This window comes from Panthera uncia (genome assembly GCF_023721935.1).
Source record: "Panthera uncia isolate 11264 chromosome A1 unlocalized genomic scaffold, Puncia_PCG_1.0 HiC_scaffold_16, whole genome shotgun sequence".
NCBI lineage: Eukaryota > Metazoa > Chordata > Mammalia > Carnivora > Felidae > Panthera > Panthera uncia.
The window spans coordinates 7,673,534-7,700,175 of record NW_026057576.1 but is presented as its reverse complement, the minus strand read 5'-3'; the positions used below and the strand labels follow the sequence as shown (position 1 = coordinate 7,700,175).

General features: G+C 47.9%; 1 protein-coding gene and 1 long non-coding RNA gene across 2 annotated transcripts in view; one reads left to right on the top strand and one right to left on the bottom strand.

The window, feature by feature from the left end:
• The first annotated feature begins 2,789 nt into the window (after window positions 1-2,789).
• Window positions 2,790-26,642, top strand: part of FLT1 (fms related receptor tyrosine kinase 1) — a 174,017-nt gene continuing 150,164 nt past the window's right edge. The window contains exons 1-2 of the mRNA XM_049647387.1: window positions 2,790-2,935; window positions 3,934-4,273. Of these exons, the coding sequence (XP_049503344.1) occupies window positions 4,210-4,273 (64 nt within the window). The 5' untranslated portion in view covers window positions 2,790-2,935; window positions 3,934-4,209. The remainder of the gene's footprint in view (window positions 2,936-3,933; window positions 4,274-26,642) is intronic.
• Window positions 7,877-10,037, bottom strand: LOC125934081 (uncharacterized). Its single transcript, XR_007461201.1, has 2 exons — window positions 9,788-10,037; window positions 7,877-8,229 (listed from the first exon to the last, which is right to left on the bottom strand). It is a non-coding gene; the product is annotated as an uncharacterized LOC125934081 (long non-coding RNA).

Sequence of the window (26,642 nt, the reverse complement as noted above, 5' to 3'; positions counted from 1 at the left end):
TTTTTGTTCAGTGTTAGGGCACAGCAATCTGATGATGAATTCCACTTCCTTCAAAGGTCTGGCCCCGAGCCAGACTATCACTTCAAACCCTGCCTTGGCTCAGGAGGAAATGAAGTACGTTGCTTTCAATTGCCCACTCACCTCAGCCCGGCTAAAGTCAAGTCCTCTCCACCCCTCCCCTCCTTCCTCTGCCTCTTCTCCCCCTCCCTTTCTTTCCCCTCCCCTCTTCTCTCCTTTATCCCCACCCCTCCCCTTCCTCCTTCCTTCCTCTTTTCTCCCCCTAGCCTCCTTCTCCTTTCCCCCTTCTCTCCTTTAACCTTCCTCCTCCCCTCTTCCCTCCTTCCCCTCCTCTCTTTTACCCCTGCCCCTCGCCTTCCTCTCTCCTCCCCCTCCCCTCCCTCTCTCTCTCCTTCCCCTCCTCGTCCCCTTCTTTCTCCTCCCCACTCCTCTCGGTTACCCTCCCCTCTTGCTCTCCCTCTTTCCGTCCTCCTCCCCCCAGCACCCTCCCAATGTCCCATCCTGGCAAGGCTCAGCCACTGCCAAGTCCTCCTGGAAGCCCTGGAGTTCTCTTTGACCCCTCCGTCTCCCTCACCTCCACCCCAAAGTTAATCTCCCTCTGCATCCCTTCTCTGAACTGTTAACCAGCCTCAAAAAGAAGCAGAAACCCTGAGTAAATCAAAAGGAGAAAAACAGCAGCAGCATCAACCTACGTGAGGAGCAGGTGATCAGGAAGAGAGTGAAGCAAGGGTAGTGGAAAGGAGAGGAGCCAGGATGTTGGCCTCGGCCAGTGTCCCCCGGGGAACTCCGTCAGAACTTAGAAGCATCTGTCAAATCAAACCCTAAATGTGCCTGCCTGGTGTGCTTAGCCAAGGAGCTTGCTACGTGCGGTGTGTGAGTATGTGCTTCTTAGACCCAGCAAACTGGAGTGAATATGCCCTGTGAGGTGGGGCGGGGCCGGGGGGGGGGTTCATATAACACAGAGGGTTTTATAAGATCATTTGGTCCTTGTAGCCAACCATACCCGTTGCTGCTGTGCAGTGTGCAGCCAAGGAATATCATTTCTCTTTGCTCTGAAGCTACCTAGCACAGGTAAGGATGAAATTCCTGATGGAGCCCCGGTGCCGATAAGCTGAGCAGCTCCACACTTGGTCCCCTACGAGAAGATGAGGCCTTGGCTACCGTCCTGCCACTCACACTGGTGCCACCACACTCTTATGCAGTCTTGAATATTAAAGCTGTTGGTTTTACCAACACTGAGCCTCTGAATAGGGACTGGAAAGAATCCTCAAGAGAATGTTTGTAGCTGATAACGAGAGAGAGTGTCTGGTTTTGCAGGAGGTGAAATGTTCTTTTGTGTGTGAGCAGGAAGCAAGCAGATCGCCCACTTCAATAGCTTTTTATACCCACCAGGCATGTTGAAATTGATCTTCTCCATCCCGATTATCTAGAAAACCGCTTTCGTTACTGGTTTAGTTAGAAGAGTGCCGGTAACCCATCCTCCTTCAAAGGCATTATCTCTTTGGAGGGAGGGGGAGCTGAGAGCCATACCTTTATTCCCCATCATTTTTGCTTTTGTCTAAATGTTAAAATGTGAGCTGAAATGAAATCATGAACAAACCCTTGTCGTGTCTTGAATTCTTTGTGAGGAGGCTAGCCCAGCTACCAAAATAAAGAAGCAGGGGGGAGAAAAATTGCCGACTATAATTAAAAGCCTGCAACTTTCCCAAAGAACAGTTGAGGCATTTGTGGAGGACCACTTTTCAGGCAGAATGATTTTGGTCCACATGAAGGTAGATTGAGTTGACCAGGACTCCCTTAACTTTAAATAATTATGCAACGTGTCTTAAGATGACGAAGGTAATTTCGGCTGTCCAACCAACACCTGTTCTGGCTTCACAAATAAACTTGATATAAACTTATTTCTGGCTGCAGGCATGTAGAGTGCTGTCTCTCTGGGTGTGTAAAGAACCAAATGGCATTTTTAAAGCTGAACGAAAGGTTCGCAGGTTGTACTACGGACTACTCTGCTCCAGAGTCAGCTCAGTGTCTGTCCCGGAGAAGCTGTCCTGAACTCTCAGGACAGACCACCGCTTCTCTGTGCCCCCGTGGAGGATCCCCGCACAGGGTGATCCCTGCACTGTATTGTCATGGCCTCTTTATCTATCAACCTCCTCTCCGAGTTCTAAGCTCCTTAGAAGGCAGAGATGACATCTTCCCATCTGGATGTTTTTCGCCTCAGCACGATGCCTGCGCTCTGGGAGGTGCTACAGAAGGGGGTCAAGGCTGAATGCTTCTCCTCCGGAGGGGGCCTGGGAGTGACCAGCAGATCTGAAGTGGGGCGGAGGGACACCTTGGCTCTCCCAGTGTGTCCAGGACTGGGACCAGGGCTGGGAGACTTGTTGCAGAAGGATCAGGGGTCAACTTCCAGCAATCCGTATTTATTAACTGCTTACGCAATGAATAATCCGTGGTTTTCCAGGAGTCGGGCTTGGGCGAGGCAGAGGGGAAAAAAAAAAAAAAAGGAGCCGGGGAGAGTGGTGAGGAACATTGGAAACACAGAAGGGGCTGGTGAGGCTGGCACCGAGCTGTGACTCCACGCCGTCTTTCTTTCTTCCGAACCACCAGGGACTGCGGCTCGCCAGGTGCGGCTTTGAGCGATTTCTGCACCCAGGGCGGCGGGTGTCCGGGGACCTGTCCTAGCTCTGCCGCCCATAGGTGTGGCAACCTCGGCTTGCCCAACCTTCCCAGGAGGGGAGGTAGTCCAGTCCTACTGAAGGAGTCGCTGGTCCCCGTTGAGGAGCCACCACAGTCCCTTTTATCAAGACCGGCTCTCTGGCAGGTTCCGATAGAACCAACCAGAACCAACCAGCGGCATCTACAAAGACAAGACCCGGCCGTTCCGTAGAGTCTGGGGCGATTTCGGCCGGCCTTGGAGGTAATGGGGACATAATTGGTGTCATGGCAAATGATCTGGTGACTCGAGTTAATGTCGGGTTTTGCTCCAAAAGCCGCAGTCACTCATCTGGCGGAGCAAGCTGCCATCAGAAGGATTTTTTTTTTTTTTTTTTCTCGAGCGTTTAGGAAATAAAGCCCAAGTGCTCGGCCCACACGGGTTGCAGGAGCAGTTTCACGCCTCAGCTTTTAAAAAGGTGCCATGATGTTATTCCTTGTTTTGCTTCTAGGAAGCGAGGGGTTTAGGAAATGACTTGGGCGGGTGCATCCCTGCGGCCGAAAAAGACACAGACGCACTCCCCAGGGATCGGAGAGGGCTCTCTCCGTCTTCCCGAAGATGCCGGGCCAGCGTCCGGTCCCCTCGGATGCTCCCGGTCCAGTCCCTCGGGCCCGAGGGTCTCCGGCGCCTTCCTAGACGCCTGGGGACATGCAGGGGGGCCTGGGGCGGCTAGAGAGGGCGGGAAGAACAAGGAAGAGGAGGGAGCCGGACTGCGCCTCGCTCCTCCGTGCCAAGGACACCGTCGCGGAGGCGCGGCCAGCTTCCCACGGATCGGACTTTCCGCCCCCGGGGCCGGCCGGCGGAGCTCCAGCCCCGTCCCCCTTCCCAGCTCCGGGCGGCCCCCAGGGCTGAGTAAGCCGAGAGGAGGGAGGGAGGCTGCAAGGATTTCCTGAGCGCTAAGGGAAGGAGGAGGGGACCGGGGCCGGAGGGACGGGAGCAAGGACCCTGAACCTGCCGCGGCCGCCTCCCCGCGAGCACTCGCACGCCGTCCCGACGCGCGCTCGGCCCCCGGCTGCCCGCCCCCCGGCGGCCCCCGCCCCCCTCGGGAGCCGCAGGGAATCAGGTCCCGGAGGAAGAGGGTAGGTGGGGAGGCGGATGAGGGGTGGGGGACCCCTTGACGTCACTGGAAGGAGGTGCCGGGGTAGGAAGTGGGCTGGGGAAAGTTTATAAATCGCCCCCGCCCTCGGCTCCTTCTAATCGAGGTCCGCAGAAGGCTCGGAGCGCTCGGGACGGACACTCCCCGGCGGCGGCGGCGGCGGCGGCGGCGGCGGCTCGGAGCGGGCTCCGGGACTGGAGCGCAGCGGCCAGGGGACGCCGAGCTGCGAGGATTACCCGCGGACGTGGTGGTCTCCCCGGCCGGAGCCGGACAGGGGCTCTCGGGGCGGAGGACCGGAGTGCGACACGACAGATCCGCGCGGCTGGGTCCGTGGCCCGCGAGCCGCGCGGGGACCGGGCGAGCAGGCCGCGTCGCGCTCACCATGGGCAGCTGCCGGGACGCCGGGGTCCTGCTGTGCGCGCTGCTCGGCGGTCTGCTGCTTACAGGTGAGGCGGGGCCGCGGCCGGAGGCCCGCGCGGGGCTGGGGTGGGGCGGCAGGCGGGCGCACCCTGGGGGCCGGGGCCGGGTGCCCGCGGGGAGGTGAGGCTGCAGCCCGGGGGAGCGAGCCCCGCCGGGGAACCTGAGACGCCGGTGGCGGCGGGCACGCCTGGGGGCCGCGGCGCCCTTCCCTTCCGCCGGGCAGGCGGGACGGGCGCCTGGGAGAGGAGAGCGGCTGGCGGGGGGCCGCTGGCACCGCGCAGGGGTCCGCGCCCCTTTGCGGCCGCTGCAGTCGCCGATCCTCTCCGCCCGGCTCCCGGGTCGGGTCTCCCCGCCCAGGCTCCGGGCTCGGGGAGCGCCGCGCGCTCGGACCTGCCTGACCCCCCCCCCCCCCCCAACAGCCTGCTCCCAGGCGGCCCGGCGGGGGGTCGGCAGGGCCCATCGGAGCCCGGAGCAGCGGCTCCCGGAACGCCCGCGAGTCTGCCCGGGGGCTGGGCTGAGGCCCGGGTGTTGGCGATGTTGGGCACCGGCTACTGCGTCGCACCTCCGGAGGGGAGGAGGAGAGCCCGCTCGGAGGGGGTCGCGTGCCAGCCGCGAGCGGACAGATCCCGGGAGACGGCAAAAGCTGGTGCCCTTGGGCCCACTTCGGGTCCCCGGGCGCGAACGGCCCCGGGAACGTTCCACCAGCTTCCACTCCTCCCGGCTTCCACTCCTATCGCCGGGCCCCGAGCGCGCGGCGCGCAGCCACCGGGTGGGGCCTCCGCCGCGGGCGCAGCCCCAGGTCGCCGACCTGAGTGAACCTGACCGACCAGGGCCGTCGAGAACCCGAATCCCGTTACGTTTCGGAATTGCGAGCCTAGCCTTTAAATCCCGAGAGAAGAGAGGGAGGACGATTTGGACCAAAAGGTGCGGTTGGAGGCATTGGCGAGGTCCGCCCCTTTGCCGGGAGTTAAGGATGCCCGCGGCCGACCCGTTGGGACCCACGAGGTCATGCCGCTGTGAGTGTGGACGTCGCCCCCCACCAAGGCGTCAAAGCCCGAGCGGACGTAGGGGCCTGGACTCGCCTTTGCTGCCCAGAGGGGCGGAGAGGCCGAGCCACTGGTTCAGACCCTCCGGCGTGGGGGGTGGGGGGTGGGGGCAGAGAGCCACGGGCTCTTTTTCTTTTCAGCATCCTAGAGAAAAGGTAAACTATGAAATAAAAAACAGTAGCATCAAAAAAGGTATTGCAGTGATTCCAGGGAAGGAAAAGGTAGGGTTGAGCATCCTCTTTTTAAATGCTTGTTAAACCCAAAAGGCAGTAACTTAAAAAATATTCTCTCTCTCGGTGGGAAGGACTAATTAGATCGTCGGTTTCTAAATAACCAGTAACAGTTCCAATTAGGTTGGCGAAAGTATTAGACTGAGAGTCAAGGCGAAGTCCTGATGTCTGAGAACTCGCTATAAGTTGGGAAAGTCGCTAACATAACTGTGTTAAATGAAATACTGCTTTTCTATTTCAAAAGTATTGTTTTTTGTTTTGAAAAGTCACTTATATTGAAGTATAGTTGTTCAGAGCACTTAACGTCTGAAGTCCATTCACCTGTTACAGAAAGGTAAATCTGGGTAAATCCCTGCGAATCCAAAAAATGGAGGGAGAAGTTTATGTTTCATTGGCTTTTCTGCATCACACATGGCACATCTTTACTTCTGTTTCAAAACCGTGGTTGACCAGTGAAGTACATAGTTCTGTTCGTGATTAGGAGCAAGTTAGATTGGTAGATTTTCAGAAACCTGGGTAAGAGTCTCTGGAGAGTTCAGATTTTATTTTACTTAAATGAGGCAGACATCTTGGAAGTCTTTTGTTATTTAAAAAAATGTCTATGCGTTATAGCAAGAAAATGAGACAAAACATTAGCCATGTGAGAACTCCTCTACCTGCTGGTTTAAGGACTGTTGTTTCAGTGGTTGGGGCGAGTAATTGTCGAAGCATGGCTTTGTAAACCACAAGCTTCTCGACTGGTTAACCCAGTGGGCTCACAGTAAAACAATCAGCTGCCTGCTTTGTAAATTGCATCAGGAGTTTTCAAGTTTTCCGGAGAGGGGCTGCTTCTCTGGGGAGTGGTGTCCAGAAAGAGGCCAAGTTTCTGCCCCCCCCCCCAACCCCCGGGGTTTACCAGGAGTCTGTTCATCTTCAGGTGCCGTATAGCCCTTGAGTATTTGTGAGTTAGTAATATTTTGTGCATGTGTGTATGTGTGTGTGCGCCGAGGTATAAAATAACCAGAGGCGCAGTCAGACAAAAAGATAATGCATTTCCCCCTAAAGATTACATTTACCTTCTTCCAAATGTCCTGAGAAAGAAAAGGGTAACAGTAATTCAAGTATTTTCAAGTCCTCTATGTTGCAGTCTTTCCCTCTACAAAGAGTACCTCCCTTACTCTGGCTCAAAGTCTCATTTTCTTACTTTTAAGGCACAATGTCCATGATTAAGGACACAAACCCTTTTTTATCTGCCCCCATTTTTCTTGAGATTTTGAGCGACTGATATTCACAATTTGCTCGAATTGCAAATGCATCCCTTAATGAATCTTGTGAGGGAAATCTGCATTAGTAATACAAAGTTAAAATTGTGCATGAGTAGAATACTCATTTCCAAATAGAATGCCATGAACCTTTCATAATGAAGCTAATTTGACACGACAGTTTTTGTTGTTTTCTCACAGGTTTAGGAAACCACGCTTTTTTGGTAGTGTTTTCCATATTGCATATTTGAAATGTCAATTATCACCTTGGGCAGTCCACGAAGGGAGTTTTCCACTTGATGGATTGTGTTGCAGATGAAATGTAGGTGGTCACCTGCTCTAGTTTCGTTCATATTTTTACCTTATTTATTTATTTATTATTTTGAGGTTTTTTTCTTTCCCTGTTGGAAGTTCTAGGACAGGCTAGCCAGTTTCTTTTCTAGGAATCACTAAGTGGGTTGTTTTCATATTTGAAAGTCAGAAGTTAGAATAGATGCCTATTTCAAGGCCCCTTTCGGATTCTTCAAGACTCAGTGAGTGATGCCAAGAAATAGACTGAACAGTGGTGTCTTTTTCTCTCTCCCTTTTATATTTGCATATAGAATGGATGATAAGTCCTGTGATGTCAGAGCCGCAGCTATAATGATGAGCTGGCTTTCACCTGCTATCAGTAATCACCCTGCATTTGCTTTTTCATCTACCAGCTGGTTAACTTGGCCTTTAATGGGTTGCAAGAGCTAACCTGTTAGAGGCTGTCTGAACCAGTCATAGTCATGGGCTTATTTTGCTTTTTACAAGCAGAATGTGTAACTCTGAAGCAAACTCTACTTTCTAACTCTGGTTACATTACCTCTTTTAAGGAGGTCGGTCATTTTAAACTCGGAAGAATCTCTTGGTTTTTAAAACATTCTCACTGACTTGATTCAAAGATAACTTTTTTCTAAAAATTTCAGATTTCAACAAGGATACCAAACCTCTATGTAAAAATTGGACCTATTTTGTGTAATTTTTTTTTTTAGAACAAACTAAATAATCACTTTGTTCTCCTTACCAAAGACTGTTGAGTCATTCTACATCTACTTTGAATGCATGTAATAGGGCAGTTGAAAATGTGTTGCAAACAATTGGTTTTATAGTGACGACAAAAAAAAAAAAAAAAAAAGCAACGTCCTTGAGGAAGGTTATCCAACATATTGCCTGGTTGTCTCTGATGTTTACTCGGGCTTAGGAAGTTCTGCAAAGCAGGAACAAATAACAAAGTAAGTAGCTTCTGTGGTGCTTTAAACTGAGATGTGTATGTGAGCGGGCATAAGAGTGGAGAGAAAGTGAAAGAAACTCTTCGCACTTGGGTGTTAAACGCAAAGCTCATTGGCCTTAGGTTCAGTTGCGTGGTCCGGAGTTGATGGGATATCAAGTAAACATCACCTTGCAGAGTGCTTGTCATTGTGGACAGGAGAGGAAGGACCTGTGAAACAACACATACGTTATTAGGAATTTGTTATCAGCAATGGTTGAAAGCATTAAAAGCATCTGTTGCATTGCTTTAAATAATTAATAGAACAGGATAGTCCATTCCATCCCACTGGTCTTAGGATACTAGTGAGGCTTGTAAGGAATGACAAGATCTGCCAAATGCTTTCCAGGATCACTGTTGATTCCTCACACACTTGGGTGCCTTGGAAATTGCATGCTGCTGATGAGATTACTGGATTTTATACCAGATTGAGGGAGGGGAAGGAAACGGGAGGAATGGGGTAATTGAGGGAGGGATTGAAAGGAAAGCCTCTGGCTTAGCATCTGGGACTGCAGGGGGGTTTCATTAAGGAAATGGTTCCATTGAGTCTGCTGAAGATAGTGGACTAGATTTCCTGCATTGCTGCTGGGGCGGATGTGGGGGGATGTCAAGAATTCCTGGGGATTTCCCATCAGTCTCGGTAAGCTGGATGCCTGAGGGTCATATCTGATGATTGCTCCTTTCCTTGATTTTGAGCTCCTTGCGAGATCTGATCTTGTCTCTCAGACACATGCATGGTGAGAGCTAGGTGTTGAACCTCGTAGATCCAACCTGCTCGTTTCAGAGATGAGAAAACCCACCCAGAACAGTTCAGTGTTCCCGCCCCCCCACCACCCCCCAAGTCAGCTGGCTAGTGGCAGACCCAGGAACGGAACCTGACGTTCACAGTAAAGATCACATTTCTTCATTTCTGTGTTTCCTCCACCCCAAGCGGAGTAGAGATGTTCAGATGTTAGTTGAATGACATTTTTATAGTGCTAACGTTTCTTTTTAAGCGCTGGCATCTGTTTTTTGAATGTGAAATTTTCTCCTATCTTCTTAAGGAAGGGATTTGGGTGAAGATATCAAAATTATGGGGCGTCTGGGTGGCTCCGTCGGTTAAGCAGCCAACTCTTGCTTTTGGCTCAGGTCATGATCTCACGGTTCTCGAGATGGAGCCCCTCCTTGGGCTCTGTGCTCACAGCACGGAGCCTGCTTGGGATTCATTCTCTCTTTGCCCCTCCCCTGCTTGCACCCTCACTCTCTCTCAAAATGAACATTTAAAAAAAAAAGGAATATCAAAATTATGGCTGCTCGCTAGTACACGGATAGATCTGGTGAGCGAGTCGATTTTCCTTGTGAGCTGTTAGAACCCTTCTTTTGAACTGCTGTGGCTAAAACAGTTACAGCCTCCCTTATTGGCTTCATCTCTCACCACTTCCCTCCACACCCCCCCTGTGACCCGGCTACACGCAGCTTTGCCCACTCAAATAAATGACCCACCTTTCTTAACGTGGGCCTCGTGCATTCATCACTCTTCATTCATGCTGTTTGCCTGCAACACCCTTTCCCTGTCTCTGCATGGCCTCCTCCCCTGCCTTCGAAGTCCTTCAAGAGCTCAGAAATCACCATCTCTTTGAGCTTTTCCTTAGAGCTGCAGACAGAATTTATGGTTCCTTCTGCTCCTGGATGCACGCTCCTCTCTGCGACCCCTAGATAGCCCCCCCCCCACCCACACAGCTGTTCTCACCTGCATCATTACTGTTCCGCTTACGTGTCTGTCCCTTTGTTCCCTTTTCTTTGGCGCCTAGTGTAATGCCTGGTATGGGGGCCCTCAGTAAGTATTGGAATCCAGGAAAGATGTAGCCACCCTGCCATTTCAAAGACGAAATCTCTCAGGGCCAGACGTAAACTCATTCCAGTACATTAACGTACTTCTGCCTGTCTAACCGGCCTCGGCTCCCGTGGATTCCTTAGAGGGACTGTTCTCAGGAGATAATGTTGTCTGCAATGATGATGTCATAGTAAGTGAGTGTGACTAAGATGGAAGAAATGGGCTCTGACTGTCAACTCTCCGAGATGCCTATCTCCTGTCATCCCCTCCCGTTTCGTCCTGGTGCCTCCCTGGGTGCTCTGAGCTACCAAAGCCGGGTTTCAGTCCACACAGAAGTTCTGTCTTAGCCTCTGTGGGTGCGGTACCCAGCACTGAGGCTTTGCCCTCCAGTATATTCTACAATTGTTTGGAACAACCGTGCTCTCCTATTTTATGGTTTGACTTCCTCATCCTTCCGTAGACTCCGAGCTGAGTCCATGGTCCTGGGCTGTGATACAAACCCAAAGAGAGACCTGGCCACACGCAGAACTGACATTGTGTTTCCACTGACCCACTGGATCAGGCTCGTCGGCCTGAATTCCCCTTTCCATAGAATAGGTTCTCTTCAACCCTCCGCGTAAATCGGTTCCTGCCAGGACCACTGTGCTAGGTAGGTGTGAGACACGTTCTTAGAAACCTGCATCTCCTGGGCTGGGACCACAGTGGTGCCCCCTTTCCTCCCTCTCCGGCCCCACACTTTGCACGTGCCCCCCAGATTATCCAAAACCAGCTTCTCAGAGTGTGGTCTGTGGTCCAGCAACAGCAGCATCCCCTGGGAACTTCATGCATCAGAGAGTCTGTCTTTTAATAAAGTCCACTGATGTTTTGTTTGCACAGTAAAAACTGAGAAGCACATTAAAAAGTGATGTCCGGATCTAATTCCTCTTCGTCTACAGCCTCGACCTTTGACCTATGTGGCTAAGGGACTAGATGGGGGGCCAGCCGGGAGCCTCTTCTGGCTCCTGCTTTGTTCTTGTGCCCTTTCTTCTGCTGGGACACCTGTGTCCTACTTTGAGGCTCTTTTTATGAGATCTTAGACTTGGCTTGGACCTATAATCGAAGTAAACAGAGGTCGTCGTCTTGAAGAAGACCATCGTTAACCACCAAACCATGGGTGGCAAGATCAGGTTCTTAGAAAATGCGGACTTGGTGCAAAATAGCAAAAATGGCATGAAATAGATGGGTTTCAGTCATAAATGAAAGCTGCACGAAGCATTTGCTTTCAGAACAAAGTCACCTGGTGATCCCAAGCCCCGAAGGCATGTGTCCTTCTCCGGAATCTTTGTTGTCACGGAGGTGTCCCTGTCTCACTGTGTCGTGCTACTATTGATGAGAGGTTTTTGTGTGTGCTTCTTGCTGGCTTGAAATGTAACGTGTTTTACGCTCATGTTCTTCCTTGTTTCGTATCGCACATCTTGGCAAACGCTTTTGTCTTTTCACAGACTGCCACGGTGCTTACGGGCACTTTTTCTCCGCCTGGTTTCTAGCCTTCTATTTAACTGCTGGAGCATGAGTGGGTTTCCTTTCAAGCTACAGACCCACCCATGCGGTCCACGCCAGCAAAGCTATCACAATGATCAGATGCTTCTGTGGAAAGGGGCCTGAAGTGAACCTTGTATAAATGAAAAGCCTCGGCTTTTGGAGTCATTTAAACTCCAGGCCACCTTTGTAGCAAAATCCTGATCAGTGACTAGTCCGACAGTTGGTTTCTGTGAAACCCTTTGCCTCTTGCTACGGACATGGTCCCCACGTTGGCTCTACGTTAGAATCATCTGGGGAGCTTTTAAACATCCTCTTGTCCTGGCTGCACCCCTTACCAATTCAATCACGCTCTCTCCCATGGGACCCAGGCATCAGTAATTTTGAAAGCTCCCGTGGCCGGCCGAGGTTAAGAGCCTCCCTATTTTTGTCATCCCTCGAATCACCTGGAAAGCTCGTTACCCTAGAGTGCTGGGCCCCACCCCAGAGTTTCTGATTCAGCGCGTCTGGGGCGGGGCCGAGAATTTGCCTTTCGAACAAGTTCCCAAGCGTTGCCGATGCCTCTAATCCAGAGACCACACTTTGAGAGCCACCGTCCTCGGGGCTGATTTGAGAGGCCTGGCCACCTGGGAGGCCCAGGTGCCGATCTGTGAAAGGTTCTAGGTCATCTCGAGGTAGAGGAAACGATTTCTCAGAATTTCTGCTAGGAACAGTATGCGTCAGCAGCGTGGCAGGAGGAATATCAGGGTAAAGCTTGGGGGCAAGTAACCAGCAGAAGTGGCCGAATTGCCTTCTGAGGAAAGCGGGTCTGGTTTCCGGGTGGGATACCTGAGTTTGGAGCCGGCACTGAGTGGCAGGTGCGGACAATAGAGCTAGTAGTCGTCATTCTCTGCTCCCCGACGGAGCGCTCAACCTTTCCTCTCTCTAAATATTGGTAAACGTCCACAGAGTCCTTTTGAAAGGCGTCCTGGGCACCCGTGTACCTCGGGCCAGCCCTCTGGCCCTCCGCCCTCTGTAACTGACCTGCTGTGTCTGTACTTCCTTTGCTGGGGTCAGGGTCCCCCACTTGGGTGGCTGAATCCTCCTTGTTGGTTCTGCTGACTCTCGTGCTGTGCCTGGGGGTCTGTTCCCATTGCTGAGAAGAGTGGCTGCGTGGCTGGAAACAGAGCTGGCCTCCTGTGGTACGGCACAACGTGCCGGAAACTTTCTCGTGAAACCCCAAGAACCCGAGGGGGAAAGGCTCCATGAGGCATTCGAGGCCTCGTGTTAGGTGTGCTCCACGTGGATACCAAGTTCAAATACAGAACATGTTCTTTCCCCGCTACTGAATCACTGCTTCTGCAGGGCTGAGTCATGGTAACAGTTGTATCCATCGTCTATTACTGTGTAATGGGCTGGCCCAAAAGTCCACGGCCTTCAAGAGTAATTCATTACGCCTCCATGAGTCTCTGGGTTAGGAATTTGGGCTGGGCTTGGCTGACCGATGTTTCTGGGGTCTCCTCTCTGGATCCCTCACGCAGCTGCAGCCCCCTGGCATTTCGACCAGGACCTTGGCACTGGCTATCACCGGGCCTCCCTCCACATGTGGTCTTTTGCCATTCGGTAGTAGAGCCCAGGCTTCTTTACATGGGGGGGGGGGGGATGCAAGAGGGTGTCTGTGGAAGCCTCGAGGCCCTTTGAGGCCTGGACTTTGCAACTCCTGCGACACCACTCTGCCACATTGGGTTGGTCAAGAGCAGGTCCTGACCCAGAGTCGCGGGGCGAGGAGACGGGCGCCTGTCTCGGAGGGAGCAGCTACACAACACTGCGGCCACGGTTGTCAACCTGCCACGCCACTGTTAGCTCGGTTAGCTTTCTCTCTTCCGTCTAGACATCGAGGCTGGCGTTTGGCCAAGAAAATACTAGTGAAGGATGCCTTGACCGTCTGAATGGTCTCCCGGGTTGAGACAGCTTTTCCAAGAGCTTCCGAGTCCTCCATTGTACGATTAGCGAACACAGGTCACGGTTAAGGTGACACAGTGTTGGGGCTGCTGGCCTCTCACGAATACCGTGATACCAGCGAGAAAGCACAGCCGACCCTCAGATTCGGAGTGGGGGCGGCTCTGAACTTCTCTGACTTGTATCACGGGGTCTCTGATGGAACACCTTCTGGAGGATGGGGTGGGGCTGCACCCCTTGAAGAAGGGAGAAAGGAGGAACCTAACCCCTGTGGATTGTCGGGCGCTTGGATTCGTATCTGTGATTTGACTCCGTCCTGAGAGGCAGGCACAGTCCCTTTAAATACGAGGGACCCGAGGCTTCCATAAATTAAATTCTGAAGCACACAGAAGTGGTAAGTAAAGCTGGGATTATTCTGGTCTGATGTGGCTGACTCCCCAGCCCCCTCCCCCCGCCCCCATGCCTTACAGCCTAAATGAAAAGGGGAGAAGGGAAAGAGCGTGGATGAGAATGTGCTGGTCTTTCCCTTCTGTCAAAACTATCTCTCCTTGGAGGTTTGCCATCTCCAAAGAATGTGAGACGCCACCGCTACTCGAGCCTGAAGCGGCCTCGGGAGATTCCACTCCTGCATGCGGCAGACTCCAGTCAAGTCTCCATTGAGATGGGATTTTAATCGTGTGGGTTTTCTTATCTTGGGGATGCAAGGCCCCTCCAAAACACGCAGGTCAAGAAAGGATCCCGAAAGCCAGTGAGGACATGATGTTGGTTTGTTTGCTAAGAACATGACTTGGGGTGAGTTTCCAAACTGCTTTCCTGTCTGTGACTTTCCGTAATGCAGATTACGGAGAAGGACTTGTGAGCCACACCAGCGCTGTGATTCTAACAGGTCCTCTGAAAAAGCCGGGGCTGCCCTCTGCCAGATTGCTTCCAGGAATTAAGTGTCTACTTCTCTGTGCACCTTTGAGGTCCCGGAAACCTCAAAGACTTGGAGTTTTTTCCTAATGAGACTGGAGCACAGGGAAGGACCCTGATGTGTGTTTGACCCCCAAAGGCAGATGTCACATGCCCTGGGGGAGGGGGAGGGGGAGGGGGAGGATGCGTGGACTAAGCCCCTCCCAGGCGCAGGCTCTACATCTGGCAGTCGGGTGAACTTCATCACAACCGTCCAACAAGCGCACTTTTAACTTTGCTGTTTACAGATTGAAACCCTGAGGGTTTGCTGAGGGTCACACGCTTATGGAGTGCCCAGGCCAGGAATCAAACCAGGTCATTCTGATTTTGAAATTGGTGGCTCTCTCTACTGTACCCAACATATCTTGAATGACAAAATCGGGGAATTAAGGAAGACCAAAGAGTTTGGCTTCTGGGGTCTAGAATGAAAAGCTCTACATGTGTGAGAAAAACACAACTGTCTGAGAGCATCTTCTAGAGGGAGTTGCTTTTCAGTTGAGGATGGACAGCACAAGTTTTCTTTTTTCCTTCCTTTCCTTTCCTTTCCTTTCCTTTCCTTTCCTTCCTGGCAACTTTCAAATATACTATGCAGCAGCATTAACTATAGTCATCCTGTTGTACATTGTATCTCTAGATGATTTACCTTGCTGATTACCATTATCAAAAATGGACGCATCTTTTTCAAGCCCTGTTGTGTCTTGGGCCTCTCCTCCCCAGCTAGATCATTCTTTTCATGTATTCAAACCTGCCAGAAGTCGAGAAAGAGGAAAAAGTGTTCCACTTCTTCCTTGATCGATCACTTGAGAGAATCTTTTCAATACCAGAATATGGCCACGTTCATCCAAATCTGAGAAAAGCCCTGTCCTGCCACCTATGGAGGCGTTTTAGTGTTTGTTCCAAGCAAACAGTGGAAAATGTAGCCAAATGGATATATAGCTTGGATGAAAATTATGAGGACTGGTGATATATATACTGTCTGATTTTTTTTTTTATTGTTTTCTTTTTCTAAGTTGGCACTAGAGAAGCGAAAAGTAGATGTGAACAATTGGAAAGGCAAGGTTGTATTAGAAGAGATTGCAAACAACTTGAAAATGCATTGTAAACTCTAGTTATGGCATTTCGCCTGTGATTAATGGCATTGTTTTCTTTTGGGAAAACACTGGATAACCTTCTTTTCCACATAACATCTCCTGCTGGATCAGATTTTTGTTCTCTGTTGTTCTTTGGAAATGTTTATAGCTTTGAAATCTTTTCCATAGGGAATTCTTTAAAAAAATTTTTTTTCAATGTTTGTTTATTTTTGACAGAGAGAGAGACGGAGCATGAGCAGGGGAGGGGCAGAGAGAGAGGGAGACACAGAATCCGAAGCAGGCCCCGGGGTCTGAGCTGTCAGCACAGAGCACAGAGCCTGACGCGGGGCTTGAACCCACAAACCCTGAGATCATGACCTGAGCCAAAGTTGGACGCTCAACCTACTCAGCCACCCAGGCACCCTTCCATAGGGAATTCGACTAGAACTAAGAGAAAAAAAGAAATGCATGGGGATTGAGTAATTGGATTGTCCTAGAATGGACCTTATGTACCTCTAACTTCTTGGGGGCTAGAGAATATTTGACACACGTTGTTGATGTGCAAATCAGAACTGGTTGTTCCACACGCTCCCCAATCCCATTCCCTGTCCTGGCACCTGGTAAATGAGAAATAGCCTATGCAAAGTATTTGTCACACAGAGTCACTTAGAAGGCAAATGAGAAACTCAGGAAACTCACATAAATGCTAATTTGCAGGAACTTCTAACTCACCTTAGCCTCTTTGGATTGACGTTAAACTTAGTGATTCTGTGTCCAGGTATGTCTTTTTAGGGGCGATGGAATCCCAAAACGCAGAGATAGTGGTTTTGGGTTTTGAATGTGTTTTACAGGCCAAGCAGGTGGGCAGATGATTGCCTTGCTAGAAGAATTCACTCACCATTTGGGGGGGATGTTAAGTCTAAACGTGGGATGGGAAAATTTTTTTAAGGAGTATATTTTCTTGGAATGTTTTGGAATGCTGTACTTTCTGCTGTGATTACATGAGGGGAAATGGATCACCTCAAATTTAATTCTCCTGATGCCTATTTCATAACCAGTCTTCTAAGTATATGTGCAACTTCCCCTGTGAATCCAGGCATGCGTAGAAGACTTATTTTAGAACATTGTAACATACTCGCTTAAATAAGGTGCTCAAGCAGTTGTTGTCCATTAACCCATTGTATCTTATTTCAAGATCCAAACATAGTTGTGATTGTTGTGATCCATGTTGGCCACTGAAGATATGTCTTATTTTGTGAAGTTAGTGGAATTTTCCTGACGTGAATCCCTTAAGTTAGTGAAGAGTTTAGGACTTCCTACGCTCAAAAATATGTTCTTTAAAAACAAGGTATACATAGTTAGGAGGTGATCTCTGTGTGTTGACTTAGATAATCTCCTACGTTTCTTGGTATTCACCTAATCTGCTTCTAGATGATTCATGACCTGAGGGGACCCTCAGGGCTGAGAGCCCTGATTCATCTTCCCAGCTATGAATTCAGTACGGTACCTGGCACACAGTAGTCACTCAATAAATGCTGGTGGACCTGAATGAAACTGTATCATAGCCATTCTTCTGGGTTTCAGAGGCCCTTGTGGGAGTCACGGTTCCACATTGGTTCACTTTCTAAGAACCTGTGTGGGCGTGTGGAGAGGAGGTTGGCAGAAATCTGCCCAAGAGCTGGCAGTCAGTCAGTCTCCCAGCACACCTGTAATGTTTGTTCCTTCCGTGCCGGCCATTCTCTGATTCCAGTGACCCCTTTCTTATCTTGGGCTGAGCTGGCCATGTTCTCTTGAATTGAATCTAAACTCAGGATTCAACGTGAGGATTTAAGCTGCTCAGCCACTAGAGAAATGATTCCCAAGAGCGGTTTTCTTCAGATGAGCCCTCCCTCTGGAAAACTCTTCGCTGGTCAAGGTTCCCAAGCCCAGCACAGAAGGGAGACAGTTGACTGGGAATCCTAATTTTTAGGTACACCAATTCAGCCTGATGACATTAGGTAATGTTACTGCCACTGCTGTTGTTTTTGCCATCTTGGATAAAGACATTTGGGTTGAAGACTGTTTTCTCTTGGCTCTGGACCGTCCCCAGGGTAGGCTAGGAGGACAAGACAGGTGAGGAGGAGAGACAAGTCCCGACTAATGTAATCCTACAAGTGAAAACTGATCTTTTTTTGTTTTTTATTCCTCTCATTGCTTCACCTCCACCCTAGACCTCTTCCAGGATTTCCAGAAGCACAGCATGACCTGGGCAGATCTTCTAGCGAATGTTCCCTGTGGCTTTTATTCTAGTGGCCGGTAAAGCCAGATAAATCCCAGATTTTAAAAAATATGCAAACCAGAGCATTGGAAGAAGACAATACGGCTTTCTCCTCTCAGCAAAGAGGTCAAGGAAAGCAGAGTTGTTCAGGCAAGAGCATTAAGGGTAGTTGATAAAGGAAAACAGTTGTCTGAAGGAAAGATGAAGCTTCAGAGGGTTTGAAGGTTTGGAAGTCTTCGAAGGAGAGAGAGAACCAAACGTTACCTTTAGCGAACACACACTCATTCTTCAGATCTTACCATCAACACTATTCTTCTGTGAGAACGTCCCTCAGTCCCTGGGCTGGGCTAGCTGCCCCACATCTCGTACTTTGCTGTGATAACGCACAGATATTATGTAGTTTTATATTTATATGTGAATTAGCAAGTATGAAATTTTATAATCTACATACACTTGTATATATGATATTACATACATGTATCTTTATCTCTCGTGCAGCCTGATTTACAAGCACTTTACAGAAAGTGATCTTGTTCATCTTATTCTGGCCTTCTTTTCGTATATGTTTAAGATATTAAATGGAGGAATAAACCTCTTAAATGAGGTTTAAGATCAGAGAAATCACCAAGGTGAGGGGTGAGAGAAAGGGGTCATATCGGGAATGTAGTAGGAAAAAAAACCAGGGCTGGCTGGCAGTGAGAGAGATAAGAAGGATAGATAAATGAAAGAAACAAGTTCCCAGATTCCTAGGATCTTGGTTGAGAGCCCAGCGCTTAACCCAGTGCATCAGTCTCATGTCGGGGAATTGGTGGCTTAACTTTACTGGCGACTGGGGACCTTCCTACCTCTCTACAGAGTTCTTCCTTCCGGTTTTATGTAACTTCTGCTTATGGATTTTGGGCTTGTCCTCCAGAGTCAGCTGATTCGTAAGTTATTTTAAAGCCCGTTAGGTTGTGCTCGCTTCGGCAGCACGTATACTAAAAGCCCGTTAAGTTGATGGCCAACCGGTAGCGGAAGTTGGTGTTTTGTTTTATTTTTTTCTTCCATCAGAGGTGTGATATCTTGGATAGTATCAAAACTGCTGATTCTAGAAATGAAATTCTAGGTAGGTTAATGAGAGTGTATGAGTAAAAATGCCCTGAGAACTAAAATCAGTATTCTCCCAGTTTGGGGTATAAATGACTGTAAAGTCTTTTATGGATATTTGTAAGGGAGGCCTTGTTACCACCTACTGAAGTGAGCAAAAGCCATTCAGTAAATTATTTCTTTAAAAACTGAACTGCTTATGCAGGAGGTGAGTTACTTTCCCTTCTAGAACCTTGGCTCTCAGCAAAACGTGTAGAACATTAGTTCCACCTGAGACAAGATTTATTTTTAAGTTTGTGAATCCGTAAGAAGATTGCCTATATTTACTGTGTAAATTAAGCGAGTCTTAAGAAAATGTGGAAATGAAAGGAAGCCAGAATTAAAAACAATTCAGTCGGCATAGCCATTCCATTGTCTAAGCGGGATTAGTCTCCAAAAAATGCGTGATGAAAAGCAAGTGTATTTCAAATTGTTTAATTTAGAAGGAAACTGATTTTGACAACAGAAACACAATGGTCAAGAATAGTGTTTTAACGAGCCTTAGAAAGTATGCTAACATAGCTTTCAAAAACTCAATTCCCCTATGATGGATAACTTCATTGCACACACTTGGCCATTAGATCACAAGGGTCAGAGGGTTTGTATATATTACTGGTTACAAAGGCAAAGATCTCTCAACTCGCCTCTTAGCGAGGGAATTTATAAAGCACCTCTGTTACAGACCATTTAAAGTACTCCAGAAGAAAGTTCTCGATGTAGCTTAGGCTTCCGAAGCTGGATCAGTGTGAGCCTACAATGAACACGAGAACTGTATCACACAGCCTGCCACGCTTTTATTTCTCCCATTTTTATGTGCAAAGCAAGTGGTACTTTGTCATTCTTAGTAATAGATTATAAGGTTGAAGAGTATGTGAAAAGAGACCAAACGTTGGTAGACTGTGGTGACGTTTTTGGCTTTTCCTTGCTGGATAGTAGAGTTAAGGTGCACTCTCGCCTGCCTTCTTACTTGCTTTCTAGCATTCCTCATTTTATGACACACAGATCTTAAGGTGTTATTCTGGATTCAAAATTAAATCTTCAGGGGCGCCTGGGTGGCTCAGTCGGTTTAAGCGTCCGACTTCGGCTCGGGTCATGATCTCGCGGTTTGTGAGTTCGAGCCCCGCGTCGGGCTCTGTGCTGACAGCTCGGAGCCTGGAGCTTGCTTTGGATTCTGTGTCTCCCTCTCTCTCTGCCCCTCCCCTGCTCATGCTCTGTCTCTGTCTCTCAATAATAAATAAGCTTGAAAAAAAATTTTTTTAATTAAATCTTCATCGTGCATTTTTTATGGCTATTTAATAGCATCACAATATACAACTCCATGATATATTCATTTTTTTTTTTCCCAGAAAGAACTGTGTGTGAATCTGCAGTTTATTTGTGTTACATAACAGATTATAGGCAGTGACTACACATAATTTAAAAGTTCCAGGGTGCCTGCGTGGCTCAGTCGGTTAAGCATCCAACTCTTGATTTCGGTTCAGGTCATGATCTCATGGTGATGAGATCGAGCCCCATGTAAAGCTCTATTCTGAGCATGGAGCCTGCTTAAGATTCTCTCTGCCCCTCTCCCCCACTGGCACAAGCATGCTTTCATAAATGAATGAGTGAACGAATGAATGGGTGGGTGGATGAATAATCCAATCCTGTTCATATGCTTTAACCATTCTTTGGCAAGCTCCTATGTGGAAACGATTAAATATTCCCCGTATCTTCTCTGGGATGCTTTCCTTGCTGATAGAACCCACACGGATCCGTGTAAATAACCTGGCCCTGAAATTCGGATTCCTGCTCCCATCATCTCCGTAGATGCCTGGCCCTTTGGGGTTGAACAGTTAATAGACACAGAGCACTTGGTAAAATATTTGGTAGTAGGCCCAACTGTAATCCTAATGCCATGCAGAAGGGAGAAAACTTTAGGTTTAAAATTGTGGGTTTCATACATGCTTCTAGACTGATAATTGTTTGGATTTGTATGAAGGTTTTAATCCTTAAAAAAATTTTTTTTTCGTGAAGTGTAGTTGACATACAATGTTGGATTAGTTTCGGGAATAGTTGTCTATTTAAAAATAACACGGAGGGTGCCTTTGGCAGAACTGAAACTTGTGCTCTAGACAAGAGATTAGAGGTTAGAAGGCTGATGGTAAGGCATTCCGTGCACTCTATTAATACTGCCACCATTTCTAATAACGCAGCTCTATCCAAATGCTCTCTTGGCCGTAAGCATTCTGTCACTGACCGCAGTGTGTTGTTTCAGAGCGCTGTGATTCTGAAGAGGACGTAGCAAGCTCTGAAAGATGAACACAACCGTTGCTTCCATTAAACCAAGTGCTGTATACTTAATCTTACATATATTGCAAGCGTTTTTATTGAAACGGCACTTCGACTTTTCAGGTGTGCATGCGCTGAAATTTAATACATTATGAATCTCAGGCACTCATAACCTGAAAACTAATACATTCTGGCCTGAAATAACTTGCGATTCGACGTGAGCGACAGCAGAACACTGTCGGTGACTGTGATCCATCCTATACGAGGTGGCTCTGGGCTCCGTTTCCCCACAGTCCTCCGAACGGTAACAACTGGGCGAGAACAGAGGCCAACGGGGTTACGCCCCAGATGTACTGGGTTTCCTGCTATTGGTAGAGAATCACTACCTAACAGACAAAACCTTCCTCTGTGCATTTTTAGAGTGTGAAGGTTGTTCTGTTCCTCTCCCTTTGCATAACCAGATGAAGGTCTACCAGACTTCTCTACTAAATACTTTACGAGCTACATCTCGTGCCCTGTCAACTAGATCTTAACCCTTGCTCCGGGCAGCTCAGATCACTTCCGTGACATCGTATGGTAAATTGAAATGACATGTTGTTAGACGGCTCTGTGGAGGTGGTTTTTGACCTCCTTCAATAAAAGAGCAGCAGTGTGGGAGTCGAGCCTTTTTTGGGAAAAGGTAACTTCTTGGTCGGCAGGAGATTTCTCACTGGCCAACCTTAATTAACTCTGATGTCACATGAAAAGGAGCTGTGCACGGGTACAGGTCACTGGGAGGGTAGGCTCCTGATGGTAGTGCAGTGACAGGCCTAATGATAAATGAAGGCTCCCTGTTAAACCATGACCCTCCGAGAAGCCAGCGTTAAGTAAAAAGCTCGGAGAGGAACGCTGAAGACGTGCCCCCTCGTAAACACTGATAGTAGGAATGTCGGTGTTACGAGAGTATGTCTCTCTTGGTAAACATCTTAAACCATGCAGAATTCTTTCTTTTAAATAACTTTTGTAAAAGGAAAATGAAGGCGGCCAGTGACTCACGCGTGGGTACAGTGAAGACTGTCCGAGTTCTGATTATTTTAGACATCGGCCACATCAGAGGCTACTAGTGTGTCCTCTGTGCCTTGCGCTGCAAAAACTATTTATGAATTTTGTTGGCGGACAGTTAAAACACAAATGGTAAGGCAGCTTTAAAACACACCGTGGCAGAATTATTCAACCGGACGTATCTATGGGTTATGTGCCAACACTAACTGCTGAAATTAACATTTAAATAATTTCATAATCTCTTCCCTTATTTTTTTCCCAGTGAATTCAAGGCACAAATGCCATGTAAATGATGATTTAAAACTTTCTGCTAAAGCATGGGGATCGGACACTCGACATTTAAAGCCTAAAGATTTGGGGGTTACTTCGAATAGTAAAATCTCTAAAGCCAGAAGCCAGTGAATTCTTTTTTGTGGATCTGTGTGGTAAAATCGTGAGCTTAACATCACGTAAAACGTAAAGGACAATAGCCAACCCCTGGGATTAGCAGCTTTCTACAAATTAAACGTATGGCTGCTGGACAGCAGCTACTTCAACATTCAGACCTCTGTAGACCCCGAGATCCATCACACGATTACTCTAATGTAAAATATCCTGTATTTGTCCATCCACAAGTTGCAAATAATCTTATCAACATAAGGGATTAGTCAGCAGTAAGTCAGCAGGAGCTCCGTGCCATTGCCAAATACATGTCAGCTTCTAAATCCCAGCCAAAAAGAGCTCTCCCTATGTCTAAAACAATGAAGGAAACAATTCAAACACTCACCCCCCACCCGGACCTTTTACACAGCTATACCCGCTTCCCCCCCCATACCTAAAACAACGTTGACCTTTTCACAGAGAGAGGTGTATGCATCCGAGTCGGGAGGTGTGTATGTGTGCATGTATTTAGGTTAACATCCTTTTTTTCTTTCGGAGTTTCCTTGACCTAACGCCAGTTGTTTGGGGGGGGAAAACTAACATTTTGAAAATTAACATTTGGCTAACCGTGGACTCAAGCTATGCCGCTGCTGCGCAGATCCCCATAGCTTTCCTGTCTTCCATGTGGTCCGTTGGTAGATGGAATATGAACCCCTGGGTCTTTCTCCATCATGCTGGAAATGAAACATGCATTATATGTATAAATACATTTATAATGCCCTCGTGCTGCCAGCTTTGCAGGTGGTGGGGTCTTCACTTAAGACTGTCGTTCTCGGGGCGCCTGGGTGGCTCAGTTGGTTGAGCGACCGACTTCGGCTCAGGTCACGATCTCACAGTCCGTGAGTTCGAGCCCCGCGTTGGGCTCTGTGCTGACAGCTCGGAGCCTGGAGCCTGCTTCCGATTCTGTGTCTCCCTCTCTCTCTGCCCCTCCCAGACTCATGCTCTGTCTCTCTCTGTCTCAGAAATAAATAAACATTAAAAAAAAAAAAAAAAGACTGTCGTTCTCATGGTGCACTCGCTTATAATGTACCCTTTATGTTACCTGATCAATACTTTAATAAATGCACAACACAGAGGTTGAGACTAAGGTTCAGCTTCTTTTTTCTTTTTTATTAAGCACTAGAGCCCCACAGGAATTAGATCCCAATCAAAAACTTTGGTAGTTTCTAGAAATTTGGTTCATCTGCAGTTGCATTCATAACCTTTCTCCCACCCTTGCCTCCAGCCAGAAAGATTCTATAAAACTTAGTCTATGAGACTTACGCTTTTAATAAAGTGCATCTTGGGGAAAGAATATCTTCCTTTATTATGAATTATGCTTAATTAACCTCATACAACCTTGCTAAAGGCTCATGGTCTTAAAATCAAATTTTGGAAACATGATACTTGGGGATTTATACTTAAAGAGGTCATTTATCATGTAGGATTATGTACTGTTGAAAACATGCAAAATCAAAGACAGATGCATCTCATTTGAAATAAATCTGATCTACAAAGCTTTGCATTAAAAAAGTAAATTAGAATTCAATTTTAATATGAAAGGAAACACCGCTAGGTTTCTACAGAGAGCTCTAACAACAGTTTTCAATGTGACTCAGTTTGTTACAATTCCAATTTAAATGGTTACAATTCAAAATACACCATTAGAAGTGACTTAACATGGAATCAAATTAAAAAGGTTGTAATTCGGGGGAACAGTGAGGTTTTTTTGCAATATGTTTGTAAAACTTCTAACACATAAAGAGTGATGTTATTGAGCATGAAGGAAAAAATCAGCCTTCTGCAGCTTTAAGCTGGAAAAATGGCATAAAATCTAATAGTGATAGAGAAGTATGTAGCAACGAAGTTCAAAATAGCTCCATATTCCGTGTCTTCAACTTACCTGATTACTTTAGCCATAAGATTTTATTTTATTTTATTAATTTTATTTTATTAATTTTATTAATTTAATTTAATCTTACCATGTTATTTTACTTTAGGCTTCATGCCCAGCCCGGAGCCCATAAATGGGGGTTGAGCTCAGAATCCTGAGATTAACACCTGAGCTGAGATCAAGAGTTGGACGTTTAACCGATTGAGCCACTCAGGCTCCCCATAAGTTCTTTGTTTAAAAAAAAAAAAAAAAAGTTTTGAGATAAAATTCACTTACCATGAAACTCACCATTTTAAATCGCATAATTTGGTGTGGTTTTAAAAAATGCTTGTTCATTCATTCATTCATTCATTCATTCAGAGAAAGAGGGAGAATGTGGGAGAGGCAGAGAGAGAGGGAAAGCGAGAACCCCAAGCAGGCCCCATGCTGTCAGCCCTACGTGGGGCTTGATCCCATGAACTGTGAGATCCTATAATTCGGTGTTTTTTTTTTTTTTTTCCAACGTTTTTTATTTTTTTTATTTTTGGGACAGAGAGAGACAGAGCATGAACAGGGGAGGGGCAGAGAGAGAGGGAGACACAGAATCGGAAACAGCCTCCAGGCTCCGAGCCATCGGCCCAGAGCCTGACGCGGGGCTCGAACTCACGGACCGCGAGATCGTGACCTGGCTGAAGTCGGACGCTTAACCGACTGCGCCACCCAGGCGCCCCCGGTGTTTTTTTTTTTTTAACGTATTCAGCATTGAGCAACCATCGCTGTAGCAGGATTCTGGCGCAGAGGGTCGGGACACCGAGACCCTCCTCTCCAGGAAGCAACTCGATCTGTGCCGGGACTGCTCCGTTGGGTTCGTAGCCGAAGACCCCGAAGAGCTGAATGCCACGCAGCGTAGTTTTTTTTATACGTTTTCTCTTTCGCTGTCTGCCATGTTTGGTAACACGGAAACATAAAATAAATGGTCTGATAAAAAGTGGTCTCGTGTTACGAGGTCATGAGGGATGTTATCACGTACGCGTGGAATCAGGTTGCCTTGAGGTTGTTTTTGTTTTTGTTTATTTTCGATCCTTAGGGAGAGGACCCTACCACACCACCGCTATCTAGTTTTAGAACATTTTCACCACCCCAGGAAGAAGCCCCATGCTCTCTGTTTATTTCTTCCCCTGTCCCTAGCCACCACTAATGTATTTTCTGTGGATTTGCCTACGCTAGACATTTCACACAAATGGAAGCATACGGTGTGTGGCCATTTGTGACAGGCTGCTTTCACTTAGCAGTGGTGTTTTTGCTTTGGGTTCTCAAATGAGAGACACTTCTTTTCTCACAGTCTGGAAGCTGGAAGTCCAAATCTGAGGTATCGACAGCTTTGGTTTCTCCTGAGGCCTTTCTCCGTGGCTTGTAGACGGCCGGCTTCTCCCTGTGTTCTAATACGGCCTTTTCCTTTTTTGTGCACCTGCATGATCTTTTCAAGGGCCATCTAGGTTGTAGTGTGTATATAAGTACTTCATTCCTCATGAGTATTTTTGACGTGATTTCTAACTCGTACATGGGTATCAGTGACTGTAATCTCCAGATCATAGAACTTTTAGGCTGGAAGGAATTCTGAAATTCTCAGGCCACCCCCCTCTGTTGGCAGATGAGGCACCTGAGGCTTACGTGATATGCCCGTGGCTACCACAGAGCCAGTTAGTACCTAAGCTGGAGAGATCAATGATGCTAAACAAAAACTGGAAAAATCTGGATGTTTCATGATTTCTATCTGAATAAGGCCCCTAAGTCCGTATACACCTACTGGTTTTAAGTTTTTTATTTAAGTAAACCACACACCCAGTGTGGGGCTTCAGCTCACGACCCCGAGATCCAGAGTCACATGCTCTTCTCGCTGAACCAGCCAGGTACCCCCCACAGTAGTTTTTTAACGCTGTTACACCACGACGCTTGACAGCTTATTCTAATAAAGGAGCATGTGATAAACCCATTTCCACGGTCTGCATTGTTTTTTGTTTTGTTATTTAAATGATGATTTTCCTGACAGAACTGGATCTCTTTGCCTCTCATGATTACAGTAGTCCCCCCATATGTCTGGGTTTGCTTTCCACGGTTTCAGCCGCCTGTGGCCTAGAAGCACTCATCATCTTTCTGATGTACGGGCAGACGGTCATTAATAGCCTGCGTCACTGACCTCGCTTCACCTCATCACGTGGCCATTGTGTCATCTCACATCATCAGAAGGAGAACGGTGGGTGCAAGTACGATACGATATCTTGCGAGAAAGACCACACCCGCGTGACGTTTATTACAGTGTATTCTAATAAT